The sequence below is a fragment of the Gallus gallus genome, chromosome 2 (assembly GCF_016699485.2).
Source record: "Gallus gallus isolate bGalGal1 chromosome 2, bGalGal1.mat.broiler.GRCg7b, whole genome shotgun sequence".
Lineage (NCBI taxonomy): Eukaryota > Metazoa > Chordata > Aves > Galliformes > Phasianidae > Gallus > Gallus gallus.
The window spans coordinates 46,576,286-46,598,368 of record NC_052533.1 but is presented as its reverse complement, the minus strand read 5'-3'; the positions used below and the strand labels follow the sequence as shown (position 1 = coordinate 46,598,368).

The 22,083-nt window shown below is 44.2% G+C and overlaps 1 protein-coding gene across 3 annotated transcripts in view; it reads right to left on the bottom strand.

Annotated features, from left to right (window-relative positions):
* The window catches only part of AOAH (acyloxyacyl hydrolase), a 69,145-nt gene extending 49,276 nt beyond the window's left edge, over positions 1-19,869 (bottom strand). The window contains exons 1-5 of one of the 3 annotated variants that reach the window (XM_418835.7): positions 19,660-19,869; positions 19,287-19,441; positions 8,711-8,806; positions 5,139-5,199; positions 3,951-4,050 (exon numbers count right to left, since the gene is read on the bottom strand). In XM_418835.7, the coding sequence (XP_418835.4) occupies positions 3,951-4,050; positions 5,139-5,199; positions 8,711-8,806; positions 19,287-19,441; positions 19,660-19,829 (582 nt within the window). In that variant the 5' untranslated portion in view covers positions 19,830-19,869. Of the gene's footprint in view, positions 1-3,950; positions 4,051-5,138; positions 5,200-8,710; positions 8,807-19,286; positions 19,442-19,601 lie in introns of all 3 variants that reach the window. The other 2 variants (XM_004939531.5, XM_004939533.5) reach the window with 2 other exon arrangements.
* Positions 19,870-22,083: the final 2,214 nt, after the last annotated feature.

Genomic DNA, 22,083 nt, shown 5'->3' with positions numbered 1-22,083 from the left:
ACAAGATGCCCATGCCACGGATGGAACCGGAATAGGGTGGGGATCATTAGGATTTCATTCACGGACTTCCTTTAATGCCCTTCTCGGAGCTCATGCATCCCAAGCTATACATTTTCGTAAACAGCTCTATTTCTCATCATGAACACACAAAACAACTTTAAATGTCTCTCATTTATCATTCTTGCTAGCCAACTCTTTCCCAAGGGAGTGGACATCTACAAAACATAGTTCCCCTTCTAGCTCATTTCCAATTTTTTTTTTACCAGGAGTAGGCATATCGAGGTACCAAAGCACTGCTGAGCTAGGTAAGCAGCACAAGCAAAAATAGGATTTGTCCTTCAGTTCTAATTTTTCATCCTGTAGATAATCATGGAATCACAGAATGGCTTAGGTTAAAGGGGATCTTGGGATGCAGTACTGCAGGTGGAGACCCACAAAGGCAAAATAAAGTCTTTAGGGGAATCACAATCATCACACAGGACAGCCAAACCATATGATATGTGCTCTGGACTCAGAATAGGGACCTTCCCTGCAAGCCCTGAAAGCCCAGCTCTAAAACATACCAGGCTTGAATTGGTCCTTTCTCCTCCCTGGGCAATGACTCTATTTTACTCCACTTCTTTCTTTCAGACTTGGACTCTTGTAGTCTTGCATCATTTGGTTGAATTTGCTCAGACTGTCACCCAGGCAGATAGGACATTTGTTTACCCTCCAGAACCACCATTATCACTCTAGTCCAGCTGTTCCTATCCTTTCTTTTATCAAAACTGTTCATTGTAAGATGCTGCTAGCAAGCCTAAGGACTCCAGAGGCCCACATTCAGACGTGTGATACACCTTCATTTTAGTTCTTATTCCGTAGGAACAAGACTTTTGTTAACACTGGTGCACTTGCTCTGTAACATGATCAAAATGTTTAGCCAGTCCATGCCACCCAGAATCTCAACCACAGCACTCAGGCAAGCCCAGGCTCACTCCAAAGAGTTCCCACAGTGATGTCCATGAAGAATGTGGCTCTGGTTTCGCAAAAAGTCAGTGAAAGGCTTGATGGTGTCAGGGACAGGAGCCAGCATCAGTGCTTGCGGCTATGAAGCTTACTTTGGTAAGATAAAATGACATTAGCATTGTTACATATATCTCTGCTCATACAAGATGACTCTCAGTAAAATCCTGCTAGTGGCGATTAAGCTGAAGCCTGTAGCCACAGGGCCTCTAATAACCTGGAGCTGAAAAGTGACGAGGAGCAGAATAGGTCCTCCAAAAAGCAGAGGAAGGAATGAGTGCTCCTTCCAACACTGGCTGTTTAAGAGATTGGTGGCAGCAGGATGCCAGTTCTGAAGTCAAGCCATTATTTTGGTCCAATAAAATCAATTAAAGTATTTCCATTTAACTGAACAGGCCAACTGGCTTAAAACCACTGAGACTGAGGCTGAGATGAATCTCCTGCAAACCTGCTCTCTCCCATGAGCTGGAAAAGAAGCTCAGCAGCCGGTGCCTGAACCCCTTGTCCTATTTCTGTCCTTTTCTTGTGGCTTGTCATGAGCCTCGGTGCAGAAAGTCCTCCACCAAGTGAGCTGACAATTTCTTTTGCTAAAGCAATATCCAGTCATCTTAAGCCAGGTAGCTTGGATAACTGTAGCCACTGGCTGTACTGCAGCCAACATTAGACTGTCCTGTGCTGATGTATGTTGAGCCACAAAGCATATTAATTTTGGGTAGTTTGTCAGAGACAGGGGAAGTGTGTAATACAGAGCATATTGCATATACTTGGTGTGCAGCACTTCAATCGTGTAGATAGCCTGCTGGGTCTCTGAAGCCACGGCTCTTCTTTGGTACACGTGATCTCACTAGAGCAACCTCACAGAGAATGAGCAAAAACGATTGACTGAAAAAGTAGCTCTATATTGATATATGCCACTTAAAGACAATTAAAAATAGAACATCATTTGGGTTTGTAAGGGCAAATCACTCTGCTTTTATATATCAGTCCCTCTGCCAGTACAAACACAATAATAATTCTGGGAAAATGTGCATCCAAAAGTCTAAATGAATAAACGAAGTACCTGAAAATCGATACGGTCGAACAAAACAGTCATTAGTATTTAAGTCTTGTTCAAACACTTGGCAGGGGACTGAGCCAACATTCGCAGGCTCATATAACTGAAGTGATCAATCAAATTACAAACCACAGGAGCAAATGTGAGGTAAACTGCATTTTATGCATCTGTGTCTCTAACTGTATATTAATTTTTTTCACCCATAATTCATCTTCACTCAGTATGACTTGTCACAGAGCTACTGTGGGCAATTTATCAACCACTTGAGCATGAATTTGGGGCACTCCCATCTCCCTGTGCTGTCTGCGACACAAGAGGTACTAAAATGGAGGGTGAAGTCTGAGTAAAGTAATCATTTTCTTGATAGAGAAGCCAGGTGCAGGTTGGTCTCTACTTCTCTTTATTTCCTCACATTGGAAAGGAAGTTCACATGAAAATCTGTGTCTGGGGCTCGCACTGTGGTGAAAATGCAGCCACCACTCCAGCAGCTGTCCTCTGGGTGCCTTGCAACAGTAGGAAGCCTTATGGCCTCTCACCTTCACTTTCAGCACTCCTAATTAAAATAAAACAGCAAACAATGAGGCCCCACAGTCACTAACAGGGCTTCTGCTGCTGTTGCAAGTGAAGGAGAAGAAAAAGTGCATGCAGTTACCAGGGCTAAAGTGCCAGAGGCTAACAAAGGTGAGGAAAGACCTGGCCATCACTAAGGGACCACCTGCAGTAGGGTAGCTCTGGTGTGCTCGGGAAAGGTGGAAGGATCTATAAACCCTTCCACGAGTTCAGATGCAGAATTTCTGAAGGAAGAAATCTGATGAAGTCTAGGCAATGTCCTGGTGGAGTTAAGTAGGTGTGGGCCCTCTTTTCTCTTGCACCCATCTTCTTCCATCCCTGATCTGATTACACACCTAAATACCTCTACAGTGACATATCATGGAGCATAGTCACATGAGGCATACACTTCCTGTAAAATAAAAGATAATGTAATTCTTGGAAGGCAGGTGTATCTACAGCTTTTAATACTGGGAGAGCTAAATCCATCTGGAGATGAACTGTAGCCCATTAAAATACTCACTGATTTCACCAGATACTGGATGAGGCTCTGTGTAAAACATCTTGTGCCAACCTTTAGAAATCAAGCATGACTTTACCAAGATGCAAGGAAAATATTTCCAAAAAGTAGATGCTGCAGTCAATCACTTGCTTTTTGACATTGCCATACAGCCACTATTGCTCACAGGTTTCTGTGCAAAGTGTCTGTATGGTCACTGAAAACAACAGCTGTCACCACCAAAACCAAGTGTGCCTGTTTAGACACCTATACATATTAATATACTCTGACAGGAAACCAAGTCACCATGGTGTAATAAGTACATCCTCAAAGCCTTGCTAACTGCCTGTTTCCAGCCTGCGGACAAAGGCCACGCAAGTTAGCTTAACCCTCTCCCATGGCAGATCAAGCCAACTCAAATAACCCCCATCTGCATGGGAAGCTTGGCCCCCTGTATGTTGTCACAGAGATGAAGGATAACATGTGCCATGGTAACACAGGGCTATAGGTGAACTGCTGTTGAGCTTAGTGTTGGTGGCTATTTGACTGCTTGACAATAAAGTCTGGAGAAAATGAGATATTTGTATATTCTTTCTCTCTGGCCCAGGCTGGCACAAGGGAGCTTGGTTCCATTGTTCCTGCTCTCCAGTAACCACGTTGCTGATACATCAAGCAGTATATTGTGTACCTTCTACTCAAACAGACATTTTCTGAAAGCGTCCACATTCTAAATGCTGTTGTTTTCCCCAGAAAACTCACGTGGCCTGGAAACCTCTGCATGCTTGGTCCCGGCCTGAGGGGCCATCCACAGCCTGCAGCTTTGAAAGAAGTCGTAAAGCAACTCACCTTGGGAGGAGGGTAGAGATGACAAAGGGGTTGTCCTGGATCCTGTTTGCACAGCCTCAAGGAATGGCAGACCACATCGGCATTCATTTCCCTGTCTATGCTGAAGGAAATGGTGTTAAAAGAGACCAGTGCATTCTTCTGGGTGTTTGGAAGCAGGAGCAATTTCCATGGGAAGCTAAATCTCCCCAGCACTACCAGATAACCTCAGCAAGCTTTGCCATGGCCCATAGCCACTGCTCAGCGTGCTGTCAGACCCAAATGACTTTCTGTCATAGCATCCTACTCAGCATGTAGAATTGGATACCAGGATGATGAAAAAGCACTGCACTTGATGTGCAGCACCTGAATCAAATGCGTTATGCTGCGTTTTTTAATCAATCACAAGCCTGACAAAGACTTAAAGGTTAAAGTTAATACATATGCAATTTGGCACAGAGACATCTTCAGTCATTAACTCAGGAAAATAACCAGAAAGCCGTCAAAGATCCTTAACATTTAATCACCAAGCACAAGTGCTAGGGCTGTTTCCTTCTTTTTTGGGATGCGCTTCTGGGCTGATCAAGAATTAAATTACGGTGTTGGATTATAGCATTTCTTAGTCCTGTAAGCACTTTGCAGTCCCTCAGCTAGTTTTAAAAATAAAAATAAAAACCCAAGGGAGGAAAAAGGTGTAGCAACAGCTCCATTAATTAAACTAAGAACTTTCAAAGGAAATAAAATGGCCTACATGTTATTTCTTTAATCACCAACATTACCTGGCAGCCTTCCCCTGCAGTGCATATCAAGGTCAGGGCTGGGAGCATGTAGGGGCTGACAATTAGAAAGCTTGATTAAAGGTAAAAGGGAAAGCCAGAGACAAGTATTAACGTAGTGGGACTGTGTCAGAGCTGCCTCATGCACATGAGTTATTCAAATTCCTCTCTCCACCTGAAGAGCTGCATTTCAAAAGGTAACTACATCAGGTGGGCCTGATCTGAGAGGCCTCATAGAACCGGTTACGGTGGCAGGCTGCATTTATTCACTCAGGGAGAGCTGTGCCAAATGCCAAGCTGGAATCAGTCTCTGGCATTCTTGCTTTAGTAACCATGTGATTTTTAGAATGAGAACCCTGAACCTCAGTCTGATAGTACATCCATTCTTCTGAAGCATGAACTAAAGCAAAGCTTGAGAAAATACGGGAGTACTTACAGTTCAGCTATGTGTGGTCCGTACACTTCAGCAAGGACGTAACAGAAACCTTGCAGTTTTTCTAGAAAACATACATTTTTTAAGTGACTCGGATCAGTGAAACTGGTTTTGTGACAGTCAGAACACAGCAGGAGCAACCTGAGTTGAATGTTGATTTATCTGAGGGAAATGCATGTGAGTCTGAGATTTCAGCATAGCATCAGAGAATGGGAAAACCTGAATTTCTTAACCTAGGCTGGGACATGAAGCTCTCCTCTGGCTTTAGGCAAGCAGTTGGGAAAGACCGAGAGGATAACTGGCATTTGCTAAATGATCTGAATATTGTATCATGTGAAAGCTGAAAGAAATCATGCACGCCGCAGCATGTTCTGAGCTGCTCAAATGGTGGTAGGCTTGTGAAAGGAAAGAAAAGAAATAGATGAAGTGTAGCAAGTGATGTAGGACTTCATGCTTCTGCTGGGCCTGCCTCAGTGGCTCTGGGGGTTTGTGCAAGGGAAGAGCTGCACTCACCCTGCAGAGGAGGTGCAGTTCAGGGCCTTGGAAGATGCCAAGAGGCAGGATTGCACCCACACAAATGGGCAGCTGCTAAATTCCCTGGGAGAATTCCTAGGAATTTGCTTTCTCTCACACCTCCATGGCAGGGCTGCGCTCACCCCAGAGAAACAGGGGATGGCCAAAAGGAAGCATGATATCCCCACCACCCTCCTACTCTGTGTTGCAGGCAGCTCCTGTAGCTGCAATACATGATTTTTCTCATGCCAGATATTTTACTTCAATCAAGCTATTAGCTTCATCTCTTTGCCTCCTCTGCCACATAATTCCTCTCTATCTGCTTTCCAGGAGAAATGTGTGAGTTAAAAATTGGTCTTCTGGAGTTAGACTGGATTCTTGTTCGCCTGGACGGAAAGCATTGCAGACACCACTAGTGCTGCCTTCAATCTGGTGTCTGATTGACCACAGCAATCTTGGAGCAAGCCTTGAAGGAAGCTCCTGGCTCCGTGTTGAAGCCCACAGAGGGTGGTTGCTTCCCCAGCTCATCCCCAGCAGGGACTTCTGTGTGCTGGTCTGTTGGTGTGCGGGGGAAGTTGGGCTTCCAGCTGTCTGATGTGGGGATAACAGTGGGTGGTGAGAGTGGCAAATACATAATATGTTGGGCAAGTAGAGTCATCTTGGAAGATGCCAGTGCCAAAACAGATCAAAGCCATAGGCAGTTTGTAGGACACTCCCCATGTTTTGTCACTCACAAACCTCTTGCCTGCTGAACACACACAAGAAGACAGTGCAGAGAGAAAGCTCTGGTGGGAGGAAGCTGTGCGAGTGGGAAAGGAGGGGAAAAGAGAGAGAGATTATGATGATAATTACGGTGACTGTTAAGGGCCCAGATAAGAACTTAAATCTAAATGAACACTTAAAATTTAGAGAAAAACTTTGAAGTGCTTGGCCAGAAGTGAGGATGCTTCCTTTTGCTCTGTTTCAGGCAAGAGGTCCCCTAATCTCTCTCTTCTTACATGATAAAAATCCCAGAGGGGTTTTCTCTATAGCTTCGTAGTCCTAGAAACACAAACGCTGGCTGAAACCCAGGAGACAAATATTTGCAGGAAAGATGGCATTAATCACCTTGCCATTTCCACACGAGCTAAGGTGTTTGCACAGCAGGGGCTGACAGAAGCTGAGTCTGACTTGGAGGCAATGCTGAGACAGACGATCTCAAAGCATGTTTAGGGCACTGGGCACCTCTTGCCCAGCCAGCCAGAATCAAGGCAAATATGCATTCTTGCTAGCAGCATCTCGTACCTCACAAATACTGAACATTTCCCCAGACCTGGCATTTCTGTCTACTCCAGAGCCTTCCTCATTCAGAATGCTGCTGTGCTCTATTGTGGCTCAGACCACAGTCGTTGCAAACATTTCCATACAAGAGCATGACTGTGTTTTCTGCACCGTCTATGGAACTGAATGGGATTGACCGATACTGAATTTCTCTTTTTCTTTAAATATTGTTGGTTTTAAACAGTGTATAACTTCATTGAAGGTTTGATACAACCCCCCTTATTGCAAGCAAAACAATAGGAGGCCCGTTAAAAAAATAACGTGCTCATTCTCTTTTTCGTCCTTAGGAAAAGCCTCATTGTCATCGATTTGTCACAGTCATTCTTGCAAGCAATTTGTAGGCATGTGTCAAATAGTTCCTTCAGCAGAAATGGCATGGCCTGATTTAATAGGCTGCTCCTCATGAGGATCCCAAGACTTTCTATTGTTCCAGGGAGCAAGAGGAAGCTGCGGAGCGCTGATGGGATGTGGGGTTCACCTCCTGGGGGAGGATAAATTGGGTTACACTGTAGCTCCTGCACAATCCCTAGGATTTTTCACTCCTTTCGTGTTCAGGGTCAGTTTTTTCTTATTGGGTGTATCCACGCATCTCATAAAAGGTAACTGGATTATACAGATTTAACTAAAGGGATAATAGGATTTTATGTGTATAAAGAATGGCAGCTGAAAAGAAATATCCTTGCATGACAGCTGAACAAGGTCCATGGAGTGAATCATGATTGTAGATCTAGCATGTCATATTTTAAAGAGGAAAATCGTATTTTAACAGCAGGATCCCCGCTTCTAATTGCAACTTCATGGTGATGTGCCTATAATTTAAAACACCGAGGATTCTACTTGTGGAATAGAGATCAGATAAGCATCATTCTGTCAATGAATGAATTTCAGCAATTTCCTTCCTGCTCCATTCTATATCAGAAAATAATGTCTTGGAAAGGAAGGAATTAATATTCTGCATGCATCGTCCGTGATGCTGAGGTCTGTATAGTAATATGGTTCTCAGAGATACAATTCATGAAGGCCTATATAAAAGGCTGTATAATGAAGAATCATAAAGCCACCCTTTTGCATTCATAAAGTCAAAACGATGTCATGAACGTGAGATCTAGCAACTGAAGCAGTTGTAGGATGAGTCTGTGAAGCACAAAGCTATTTTGGTATTCAGACTGTTCTCTATTTAGAGACGTGTGCTTGGACAGCCAGGCTCCTTTGGGCTGATAAAATACAAGGCAGTAAAGGGGGAGTCCACATATATTCATTTGGAATAGCTCTCACTTTTGAAATTTTTCTCATCAGTTACGTTTCAATAGCTTTTCCATTCACATCACTGTCAGCTTCAGATAATTTTAATGATTTTACAATAATGGCTTCCTACCCCCATTGAAAGCATTTTCATCTCCTCAGCTGACATAAAGACCCATATTGACAAGAAAGAGGAGAGGCTGGACATGCAGCAAAGCTGCTAACAAAGAGACAAAGTGGAAACAAAGAGAAGGGGAAAAGGGGCTCACGGGATTCTGGGCTTCACACAACCCCATTCGCTGTAACTCTGGGATGAAATCCCACCTCTGCTGCAGCTACATCCTTCCTGCAGGCAGCACCTGGCTATCTTTCAGCCACATTAATTTTAGGTGCCGCGTGAGATGTGGTGAGGGCTTTTTCAGTCTCAATGTGTGAATTTTTAATTAACAGAGAAGTACGGCAGTACCAATGAAACATATGGCCCATTATTTGACACTTACCAGGTATGTAGTTGCACAGTCTCTCCACGGCTGCCTTTACTGTACTGTTGTGCCACTGTGCAAGCTGTTCAATCACAGAGACCACAAGCACACATCCTTCAAACAAACAAACAAACAGTGAATGCAGTTATCTCTAGTACGTAGGGAAGCACCTCGCTCAATAGAAGAACTTTGGGCTTTGCTGGGCATTTCATATCTTGGGATGCTCCACAGTAGATGAGCACCTGGGGGGAAATATTTGATAATTTCTGTCTCTAGTCAAAGCCCGTGAGTTATCACAGAATGGGTATCAACATCAGAAGAACTCTGTCTTCTTAGTACCCCTCATGTCTGTGCTGGATGTACCTCTTGTACCCTTTGGAGCTCACAGAGAGCGATCAAAACTTAAAAAAATCCCACTTCCTCTCAGCTACAAGAAATCCAAGTTCTCAGAATTTGCTATGAGGCAGTCTAGAAATGAAGGTGAGCTGCAAGGTTTGGATGTGGATACAGATACACCTTTTTGCAGAGTTCAGGAGCATTAATGCTTAGGTTTCTAGGCTGGCACAACTCCTCAAAGTGAGCTTTTAAATTCCTTCCATGTACCCCTGCCTATGTGCTATTAAATCGAACTGACATTTTTTCTACAGAGAAAACTTTGATGCTCTTATGGACCAAGTGGCAAATAAAAGATGAAGTAATACCATTGGAACTTGCTGTAAGACCAGTATCTTTGAATTGTCTATTACTTCTTCTACACCAAATACAGTAGTCCAGTGGAAATTACAGTGAACTTGCCATCTCTTCTACAGGGAAAACAGCCCACTTCTCCATACTTATTAAATAGAACTCTCACCCAAAGTCCTCTGTAGAATGATTGATAAGGCATGCTAAGAGCCATTACCTCTAGTCATCCTAGAAGAAAAGATGAGTATATGGAGACCTCTGCCACCAAGAGAAAACCCTGAAACAAATAATTTACTCCTCTCTCTCAACCTCCAAAACCCAGAAGCTAGTCCAAAGAACTGTTAGTTGACTAAAACACAGTGGCTCGTAAAAGACTTCAGGGGTGTGAATGGAAAACAAGTCCTGCACTGGCCACAGAGATAAAAAACAGACCTTGGCTTATTTGTGATGGTAACATGGGCATAGCCACAGTGTGCCAACTCCACCACTTAGTGCCGAGATGGCCGTGCAGGTCCTTCAGACATGCTATAAGCACCTGTAAAAGAGTCATTTCTCCTGGTGTTTACAAGGCCATATTATTAACATATGCAAACAGCCTACATATAAACAAAATTACCCTTCCCCTGCCTTCTTACTATGTGTGTTTTATTCGTGAGTCTAGATGCTCAGAAAAACTAACCAACCAGAATGGTGCTGTAACAAGAAAACACACGTACTCCTTCCACGTGCTCCTTTATTCTATTATCAAAATATCTGGCTGTCTAGAAGTCAGAAAGACAGAAAGGAGTCCAAGCAGAAAGACCAGAAAGACAAACAAGGCAGTCCTTGGTCTCCTGGTGGGGATGCAAGGAGGTTCACCTCTGCCTTGTCAGACATGGTTGTGCTGACTCACACTACCACAGCCAGGTCTTCTCTCCTCTGCTGGAGTGAGCACAGGGAAAGGGACTGATTGATGCACAGCTGCATGGTGCTACAGACGATGCTCACAAGCCCAAAAATTATCCTGAGGATAAAAATACCCCCAGTGCTTCACTTTCCTCTGGAATACAAAAAACAGACTGCACTGAAGATGTAAGAGAGTTTCCCTCTCATGTTTGTCAAAGCATCGCAGACGGGAGGAAAAATAGCTATTTTTAATTCAGCTTTGCCAAATAGAAACAGAATTCTTAATCACAAAAACAATCATTCAGGTAACCCTACTGAGGGAGAGGTCTCTTGGTGATTAAATGGAAATTTTTCATGTTATTAAGCCAGCCAGACTCTTCTGTGCCTATTGAACCAGGCCCAAAGGGAGATTTGCTTTGCCTGAGAATTAACGGAGTCATCGCTGAGATGCTGAAGTACTTAATGCAGTGCCTTGGGCTACTGGATGCTACATGAATATAAATAACAATAATAACAGCCTGGCAGCTCAGGAAAAACCCACAGAGCTGAACCCCAGGGCGTTTGCTCTCGTAAACCAGTCTTTAGTGTCACACAGAGGGTGCTATTACCTTCTCTGTGTTGCAGACACCCACTGGCCCCACCATGCTTGTTTGAATGCTCTCCCAAGTGCACTTGCTCCAGATGAAACACAACACTTTTCAAGACAATTAGACAGAGAAAGACATGACTGATTTTCAGGGGGACAATCAGAGGTGTCCTCAGCCTCAGTGCTGGTTTGGGGATAAAAACATGTTCCCTCTAGTTAGCAGCTTATTCTCTAGGATAATCTGATCCTTGTGTTGGGCTATAGGTAAAGTCACAATGGAAGCTAACCCTTGCTCCAGCTAGAAATTTCTATTTTTCATTAGATAGATCGACTTCCTTTGGATTCAGTGGCAGGAAAAGGACTGATGGTTGGCTGCAGCACAAGAAGCCACTATTCCAAAAAAAAAAAGAAAAAAGAAAAGAATCGACAGAAATATCCCAGAACAGTATGACAATTATCAGAAATGCTAACAAGTTATCCTACCTCTAACAGGTCTTAGTCCCATTGGCTAAAAATGGAAAAGAGATAGCTAAAAAGGACAGGTGTCTTCAGCTGTGGGAATCTCACTGCTATAATTATCTATGATTACTTCTGAGTAAGATTCTAAACTTTTTAGTACTCTGAAATCAGTAGAAAAAACACTTTCAGATTTGGACTGTCTTTAGAAATGGCTGCTTGTTTTTAATTAAGCAGATATTTACGTGTGATTTATTTCTCATCATGAGCAGCACATATAAGGCAATCTAGATAAGCTTCCAAATTAAAGGTTAAAAAAAGCTCTACATTTTTTTCATGATTGCATGTGATTTGCTTTAGAAACAAGTTTCAAGAAATTGACTTTGCTGTCACACTGTAATAATGGGTTTCAATACCTTGTCAGGCTGAGGAAGAAACTCATTGGTGGTATGATGCCTACCAGCCATTAGAAACTAGACTCTGGAATTAATAAAATGCTTGTCTCTTTTAGTGATATTTTATCCTATCTGCTATTAATTTCTGAAGAGATAAGAGAAAACCATAACCATTTTGCTCAGAAGCAGTAATTTGAAAACCCATGTCAGGAAGTGCTTGTCCCCATGTATTTGAGAGTAGCATGTAATAATAAAATGACATTTCCAATAGGCTTGGGAGAAAATCATACCCCAGTAATAAAGTCAGAGCTAGAGATTCATTTCCTAGCCACAGAGCCCCTGGCAGTTTGAGCAGACTATTTAACTTAATCCACTTCTGCTGCACATGTTTGAAAGGATCTATACTTAGAATGATACCTGTGGATGTAAAGGAATACCTGGATGCTGAGAGTTGCCTCTCTACATTTCAGATTTGCAGATATTTTTGTCCTGTTAAATGGGATTTCTGGCACCTGGAGCATCCTTCTTTGCCACTTTTTGTTCACGTCGATGGGTGCTGGGGCCCTTTCTTGTCCCTCCAGCCATATCGCCATTCCACATCCATATGTGCTGCACCACATCCAATTAGCTGTACCACAAGGAAGAAATAAGCCAAGGAAAGTGGCCTGGGGCACAAATAGCTCTCCACAAACCCTGCTTTTTGGACTGTGGTTGCCTGCCCCATTCTCCACAGTTCAACACACAAGACATTCCTGTTTGAAATAAGACTGTTTATATTGGGAGCTAGCAAATAATCAGCATGTCTACTGTTTTCTCCCCCCGAGATGGGGGCCAAAACTGCACAAGGTACAGGCAGACCATGGACATGCAATATTTCAATACAGGAAAGATTTATTTTTCACTATATGTACCTTTTCTAATACTTCCCAGTATCTGTTTTGCTTTCTGCTTCTGAACACTGAGGTGAGGCCTTCAAAGTAAAACCCACTGTAATCTCATGATTTTCAATTAGCATGGAAACTGTGAGCTCAACAGGTGCAACTGCATAGGCAGGGGTAGGACTGTTACTTTCCCATGTGCATCTGGAGAATTTGTTGCTTTGAGAAAGGGATCTGAGTATACAAGTTTTTAATTCAGTTTTTGTTTCCTATGTCATTTAAAGCTAGCATTTTTGTATTTCACAGAGATAGCGATGTGATGGAATACAATTATAGGTATCTGTATTCAAATACATTGGCATGTACAAGAACTTCTTTCCCTTACATTTTGCCGAGTTCATGAAACATCCTGGAAATGTTAAATGGTACAGTACTACAGAACCTGTTACTGGGCATAAAATTGCACCTAGAATACTGGGTAATAAAAATTTTAAATATTAATGTCAATATAGCAGTATTTTAAGTGCAATATCAGTTAGCATTTTTGTTGCTCATGGAGTTCATGCTCCAGCAGTGAGACACTTCAGGCCCGAGCTTCGGAGCTCTGTTCATTTGTTACTACCTCCTTAAGACACCCTATGAGATGTCTGATATGGTTCTATACAGTTATGCATGTGCTGGTACAAAAAATTCAGTTTCCATCTAGTGGAAGACTTCGGTATCCATACCTGCCAGCCAAATGTATCCCTGGTGTTTCTGTCATTACACTTTAAAGAACCCTGTTTAACAAGATCTATAACCCCAGGCATTTGCAGTGGAAATGCTTTTTACACTAATTAGTAGGAAAAGTGTGTATGTATACACCATTAACATATTTTTTCATTTCCAAATCAGGAAAGGGTATTAAAAATTTACCAAAGCAAGGATAGTGGCAGAGGGACTTCTGCTATCTCTTGACACTGGGACTGTTTCCTTGTCCGCCAAACCACAAGCTCATTAAGCCACAAGCATAGTCTCACCCTGATTGCAAAGAATTGGCCATTTCAAGATTCTAGATGCACAGAACTTGCTTTAGGTGTACAGTTCCTAAAAGCATTTAAAATGATTGTCTGAAATGTAGGCAGGTTGTTCTGTAGTTCTGCATAGGGCGAACGTGTGAACAGGAGTGGCATTCGTCAACTGATCAAACAATTGATACTAATAAATAAGGCTATCAAAGACAAATGAGATTAAGCTTAAGAGCAAGTATTAGTGATGTAAAACACACAAGATTGCCCATGCCTACATATGCATATACACACACACGAGTGTGTATTTACACACACACATGCCTGCAGGTAGGTAGGTATGTGAGGCACACCTTCTCACTGCGATCTGTGTTTGCATTTCACGGTCATAAGTTTTCAGTAAGATGTGGGGTGACCTTGAAAATGAAATTTTTACCATCAGCTGTTGAAAAATACAAAGCCCTGTAGGAAATATTTCTGTTTTAAGAGTAGCTTTCATATCTACCACACTACTCATACCTGTGATTTTTCTATTTGAAGAAAAAACACAGGGAAAAAAAAAAAAAAAAAAGCTGTGGTGAAATTTGCCATTTGTTGCTGCTCATCAGACTGATTTTTGCTGCTGTGTTAACTGAGCACTGTCAGCAAAGTGAACGGAGCCCTAGTGCAGCTGATCTCAGACTTTCAGACTGCCGCACGTTGTGGTGCTGCGTTGATATCAGGCACGGCCTTTTTACAGGGCTCACTGAGCTGTACATTACAGTTGTAAGCTGCTGGGGACATGGCCTGCCACACAAATCAGCACAGGCAGAAGCTGGCAGCTCCATAACACCTATTTGTTAGTGTGACAAGAACTAGAAATATGTTTCAAGAGCATGCTTCTTCATGCATTAGGAATTACGTTCTCATGGATGAATGGAAGGGGTGACCCACAGAGGCTGCTAAGAATGACATTATATTGAGCACAGAGAGGGCGAAATTTGCTTCCCTGGCTGCTGATTCACAGGATCCCAGTTTGCTGGCAGAGAAGCACTGCTGCCTGGGTGCCTTGAGCTCTCCCCGTCTGATCGCTTGGTTCCAAAAGGGCAACCGAAGTTAATCAGCAAAAGGAGCAGGGCAGGCTGCTGCTGGGAGGAATTAAATAAGCTGCTATTTGCAAATGATGCAGGCAGTCACAGCACAGAAAACCAGGAGAGCTGGCTGGGAAGAGGCCATCCAGCACATGCCTCTGTCCTAGCAGTGATCCGTGGTGTCCCTCCCTAGTCTGAGCAGTGTTTATTTCTGTTACTTCTTGCTGTGTCTGTTACAGACAGCATCAACCTATCTATAGATAGGATAGACAGCCCCTTTAATAATTTTGAGGACAGATATCAAATCCTTTCTCAAGTTTTTCTTCTCTAGAATAATTAACTTCAGTTTATTCAGTCATGTTTTATAGCTTATGCTTATCTTTTTCTGAACCTCTTGTCACTGCGCTGCCCTTGATTCACAGCCCCAGAAGGGAGCACAGAAATTCCTCAGAGAATTATCAGCGCTGGGAAAGGCAGCAGGTTACTTCACATCTGATGAGCTAGCTTCAGTTTGCACATCTGGGTGTCTGCAGGGCGAGTGCTCTTACTGACAGCATGCCATTGCTGTGCCGCTACAAGCCCAGCTGATCCTCCCTGGGGATGTTCCCATCTGCTCTATGTGGCACTGACTACTTCTCCCAAAAATGCCTTCAACAGACCTATGTGGAAAAGGTCTTTTCGAAGGGCAACTACTCCAAGTTTGTTTTGAATCTAATCCTGCCCTACACTGTAGTTGCCCCATCCCTGGAGGTGCTCAGGGCCAGGTTGGATGAGGCAGCCCAATCTAGTGGGTGGCAACCTGCCCATGGCAGGCCATTGGAACTGGATGAGCTTTAGGGTCCCTTCCAACCCAAACCATTCTGTGATTCTGTGATTCAATGATTCTGTGATTCTCAGTGTTATATGAGTTACCAATTTAATAGCACACTATTATCCAGGCTAATGAAAATAGGGAATGGTACTACATTCCAAGCTGAAGACTAAAAAAGACCTAATTTTGTACATCCTTCCACTTAAAGAGTGAGTCATGTGCAATTATCTCTTAACAAGGCCATCTACCAGTTTTGTCATGCCCTGTAGAAGCTCAATCAGTGCCACATAACTCTCAGCCACTAGATTAGCGCTGAGGTGGTGCCAAGAGCCTTGCTTAAGTCAAGCTATAGCATCTGCTGCTTCTTCTATCTCCATGCCGTTATCTCATCATCAAAGAAAAGTAGGTTGGTCTGACACTGTTCCTCCTTGAGAAATCTCTCTTCTTATTTACTTTTGAAAAGAATCTGAATAAAAATGGATTAACTATTACACGATTTTTTTTCCAGGAATCGATGTTTAACTAACTGACCTATATTTATTCAAATTTCCTTTTTTCACCATTTTGAAGGGATGAGCACAGCAGCTCCTTCCTGTCTTTCCATGTCTCACATTTTTTTTTTCTAGGGCAGCTTCTGCCTCTCCTGAGGTTGCTTCAGACACTCATGGATGAAGTTGCCCTTGCTGGGGTACTGGTCAATTCGCAGAGACCCCTTAAGGGCTCTGTCATAGTTTGGATGGAGAATAAAACCTTTAACACTCTTTCAGAAATACATCAATGAAGACCTTACATACAATGAAATACTAACGTTGCTGTTTCTAGTTGCTGGGGTTACTGTACTGTCTTGGAGTACGTACTTGCCCTGTGAAATGGACAGTATTTTCCTCATTTAACATGGGGAAAGTCAAAGGTATGACTATTCAAAGTGCTCATTCATACTTAATTCTTCAGACAGAAATACACAGCATCTTGTCACTTAGATGCCCCACTGTGATTCTCAGGCTGCTCCCAGCAGAAAGGTTTCCTGTCCTGAAGAAGACATACTGCTGGTTAGGGACAAACCCAGAAAACACAGCCAAATCTGTCATCCAGCACCCAGACCTGTGCAATGACCATTACTCACTGTCATTGCACAAGGAGAAACAGCAGCTCCATGGGTGTTTGTAAACAGGAAAACTTACCAAAGCCCTTTCATTTGCCACAGGGATGAAGCAGAAGAATGTATTGCGCACAAAGCCTGCAAGAAGCCTGGGAGAGAGCCTGTCTGATTTCACTGTATGCAGAAGGGGAGAATTTCCCCGTCCTGTGGAGACAGGAGGCAGCTTTCACGGTTGAAGAAGAGAGACTGCAAGGTGCTGGGAAGTCTTTTCCAAAGGCGGGGCCAACGAAAGCCAATTTGAAAGCTCCACTATCTAGTATCTATTTAAAAGCAGATGGGAAACGGTAAGGAGCTGTCTAGGATCTGAAAGCGATCTTGTGGCCAAGATGGTTACCACTAGCTTCTTTACTCCTCTTTTCCCTAATTCTAAAAGGCAGCAGCATTAAGTCCCTTTCTAGGTGGGAACACTTTCCAGTTGCTTCATTTTTACAGCAAACCAGTTGTGAAAAGACTTTATTTGCATGAAGCAGCCACATTTTTCAAGAAACTGCAGCAAAAATGGCCTAGGTGTGTTTCCAGTACAACCAGAACCTACTGGGGCAGATAGATGGTGCCTATAAGGGAGTACTGCAGGCAAGGGGAGTGTGAAAAGGACACCATCAAGTTATAATGCACTCAGTGGGCACACCAAAGTTGCACTTTGCTCTCTGATCATATCATTTCCATGTTATTTCTTCCAGAAGGGTGCTATTTTCAGTGGAAAGACATGACAGAAAATATTTCCCGTGTTTTGTTACTGAAAGAGCATCTATTTCCTGACCAGCATCAGCTGTTACATAGCAATCTCCAGCATGCAGGTCATGTATGCATAGCAGTGCTCAGAAGGGACTGTTTAATATGCAGACACCTCATTTCCCTTAAAAACCTGAGGCAAATACCTTCAAAACATTAGTCCCTTGACCAAACTTTAACCTGCTTGAGAAAGTTCATGTCTTCAAGAAAATCTCCTGTATGCTTAACAGCGGGTGAATCTAATGTTATAAATGCTGCTTAGATCTATATGACCAGAAAGTCAGGGGAAGTTCCCATGGCTCTCGTCTGATGTCTTCCCAGACAGAAAGCCAAGGGCTAGAAGGCTCTGTGGTTGGGCTGCTGAAAGGAAATTGCACTCATTCTCCTTGCGACGAGTGCATCTCACCTTCATTTCCGCACTGAGAAGAGCTGGCACCGAACCAGACACCAGAACCACCGCTACCCCTCAATATTCAGCTGTAAAAAAAAGCTAGGGGGAAGCATGCTCCCTGCCTTCTCTGTTTCATTCAAAGCACAGCATTACGAAGTACCACTTCCCTCTTGTCACCTGACCCAGCAGTGGTCCTGACAGCCATTTCTGCTTTTTGCCATTGCTTTCATTTTCCGTCTGGTGACCAAGTGCTGGCTTGAGCAGCCTCTGCACTGTGACTTGGCTCACTTCCTCACCACTGAAATCTGCACTTCGAATGACACGGTTGTGTGTCAAAATCCTATTTTAATCAATCTTAGAGTTGTTATTTCTAATTGTCCTAATCGAATCAAAGAAAATACTTTTGGTTGAAGTATTGGTTGAAATGTTGCCATCTGAGGCAACACAATTTCTGTTTACAGCACTAACATGGCTCAAAAGCCAAAAGAAGATGAAGTAGAATATTGGATCGTAACGCTAAATGGTGGATATGCTCTGTACATTTGTGCACATAACAAAGCAAGGCAGCACATCTCTCTAGGCACTGAGGATCATGCCAACAGCATTTCTGATGCACAGATAGCCACACTTTTGTGCTGACATTGGTATGACCAGCTTTGCTTTTGGAATACAATTGGCAAAAGCACTGAGAATGCACAATATCCTAACTGCTTGTAACGTTACTTACAATAGAGTGAGTTGCCAAAACTGTAGTGACTGGACCAGGCTCTGAGCAGTCTGATCTAGCTGTAGATGTCCCTGTTCATTGCAGGGGATTTGGACTAAATGACCTCTAAAGATCCCTTCCAACTCAGACAGTTCTATGATTCTATGAAAATGCACCCCACAGTTTTACCTGGGAGTACATGGGAAGTCCAGCTGCACACTCTCACCAGAAGAGGAGAAGCACCCTGTCAGCTTTAGTGGCTACCAGCAAGGTCATGGCTGGAGGTGGGATCACCTCGGTGCCCCTCTGCAGGAACCCACCCCATGCGACCCCCTGGCCCAGCAGTGGGACCAGCCATGCTGCCAGCTCCCTGGTGAACTTCATTAGCAGCAGGTGAGCACCTTTGACAGTTACCACTCAGGCCTTGCTCCATGGTCAAAAGGGCCAGCTATCCTTAATAGCATTTCCTAGAACTGGGAATAACCAAGCAGATTCTACGTGAGCTGGGGGACAGCACATCCTCCCACCAGCAGTACTGAGAACTGCTTCCCACCTCCCTGGGAACACCGAAGCCAGAGCATTCAGCGCTCCTCCCAGCAGAGCAAAAAACACGAACTTTGGGAAGCAGTCGCTCAAAAACAAAATCATAAAGTAGTTCCAGCCCCCATGCTGGCCTTGCAACATCCCGAGCGATTATTTCACCAACAACTTTGAGTGTTTTGCAGTACAGCCACGGGAGCAGATAGTGGAGTGATTTACGATGTGCGCAGCAGTTCCCTGCTCACCGATGCAGTAACAAAAGAACAGCCAGCCGGACAGACAGCTTGTACATACCGACACAGGTCTGTCCCTGGGACAGCCTGGAGGGGAGCGCAGCGGGTGACGGGAGCTCTGCAGCGGGCAGCGGGGAGCAGGAGATAGCCCTCAGCAGGAGTGGCAGCCAGAGGATGCAGAACCAGTTCGGAAATATCTGCCTAGAGGCCCTCATCCTGAGGAAAGCAACAGAAAAACAACAATCAGAAGAGCAGAGCGCAAGCAGGCCTGCATTCCTCTAATGCACGGAGAGCATCCTGCATCCTCATCGCTCCTCTGTGATTAAGAGCTGGTGCAGGGCTGCTCCAACGGGATGCAAGGAGCATCCATGCTCACCCCATGACCCTGGTTAGATGCTGACCGCAGCCCCCGGCTCCCCCTGTGCCCCACTGACCCCGTTGAGGCTGTTCCCGACCTACTGGCCTGGTGGGACCAGGAGGGTGCTGTGAGCAGCTCTGCACGGCACGCCCGCAGCGAGTGACTAACGACCTTAAACCACAGTAGCTGCCGGAGCCACTCAGCATTAATAACGCAAGACACTCCCCTGAGCAACTCGTGTTGCATAAAGAAAAAGCCGACAAAACCCTTCCCCCCAGCCTTGGCGCTTCTCTGCCCTCCTCCGCTCAGATAACAGAAAAAAAAAGAAAAAAAATAAGAATGATCTCCTTCTGTTTCTTTAGAGCAGGGTTTCCATTTGGGCGGATGGGATAAAAATAAAGTAGGGGGAAAAAAAAGGAGAAAGAGGCTGCGGGCGGCGGAGGCTGAGTCAGGGGATGGGCAGGCAGCTGTTGGTGGGATGGGAACAGTGGAAGCCAAGTGAGTGGCACATCTGGAGTGGGCGCAGCTGCCTCAGTGTGCATCCCTGACCTCACCAGGGTGGGGAGACCCTGACCACTCCCACAGCTAAAGGCTTCCCCATCTCCTTGGGGGACCTTTGGGTTGCTGCAGGGGGGCTGCGGCCAGCTGCTCCCTGTCCCAGATGACCATGGTCTCCCACATGCGGCAAGGCTTCACTCAGACGTGCTGAGAGGCTGTGAGGAGCCTGTGTCATCCAGCCTCTCAGTGTGCTTCTTGCGTGTAAATAAAGCAGGCTCATAAATGGTGCTGTGAAGGAAATACAGACAATATAAATGAGTGGTTTTTTTTACTTTAAGATCTGTAATTCCCCATCAGACCCTCAGCTATTCCTACAGATCAGTGTGACCCCACAGGGACCACGTCAGCTCCAAGTGTTTAACATGTTTATTTTGCAAACTGCTTCTCACAGCTTCCCATCTGTGGGAATCCGACCTATTTTGTCTTAAGAGTGGGTCCTTGAAAGTCTGCCTCAGCTCTGGGAAGCAGAATTTGTCTCATCATCCATGGTTCTGTAATCTAGTGGCTCCAGAAAATAGGAAGACTATTAAAAGCTTCATTGGGAATGCATATTGCAGTACACATCCATTCTTTATTCCAATCCACTTGCAAATGCATGTTTTTCCTTTCCTAGGCCAAAAAAAAAAAAAAAGTTAAACTTAAAGTAGAGGTAATAGCTGTTGCTTGAGTTTTACAGTTCCTGCTTATCATTCCTCATATAGATAGCGCTGTTCAGAGCAGCTCTCTCTTTCTGCTATTTTTAATAGCAGATAAACAAAAATCATAGTGTAAAGTATCCTATCCATATGCCAGCCCTGCTGAAATCTGCAGGATGTTTTTCTTAACGCTGTAGAAACTTGCTATAAAAAGCTGCTGTGCTACGGTGACTGCAGCTCCATTAAACCCTCTTTAACATACATATCACTTGGTTCCCGATGACACTTTGAAGTCCTTTAGAACTGTGCATATTGAGTGCTTGCTGCAAAAGCAGAGTGCTAATAATAGGCAAGGAGAAAATTTTCCTAGCACTGAGGTCTGGAGAATGGTTTCCAATTTATCTCTGTAGCAAAACACGAATCTATACAACAGAGCATAGAAAGCATATAGATAGCTCCCCGGCTGCTCCCCAGTGTGGTGAGCTGCGGAGCACACAGCTCTATCCCATCATCAGCAGGATTATTGTCTTGCATTTGAGGCTGGAAAGAGCAGTGAGATAACCTGGAATCGCATGTAACTGTATTTCATGAGATCTTGCGCATTCGTGAAGCTCTTTAACCAATTAAAGAAAACCCCAAAGCCTTTAAAACACACAATCTGGTCGGACAAACAAGGGATCTGCATCTACAGATTTAGAGGCCAGCTGGCAAGGTGCCCCCCCGGCAACGCTGAGTTTTTCTTCCTCCCACTCAAATCACACTGCTGGTTCTGCCTTTTGCCAAGTCGGTATTATAATGGCTTTCAAGTCCCAAAGACAGTGAGACCTAATAGTGCCTGGGTAGAGCAGTGAAGGAACACGTGGTGATGTATCTTCTTAATAAGCAAATGAACGATATTATAGGGAGGTAAAAAATAAAAAAGCATAAGATCTATCCCAAAGAAAAGGATTTGGTCATAAACACTTCCATTATGCTTGCGTGCAACATCTGAGCCAGGAAAGGTATAGCTGGGACATACCTGCTGCTTGCCAAAAATCTGGAAATACAGTGTGTATCAGTGCTCTGCCCTGTATGCAGGATCATTCTGTGCTTATGAGCATCCCTGTGTCCCCTCATCAGTACCAGGCCCAGCAGGATGCAGGGCTATCACGGAGCTCCTGGTCTGGTCCTGGGGTGGCTGGCCAGGGCTGGTAAGGCCTAGAGGCCCATGAAGCTAAACACCAATGGCCTGATGCCCACATGTAGACCAGCAGAAAGCACAGTGCATGGGGCATGGCCCTTAAGAGAGGAGTTCAGCTGCTGCCAGC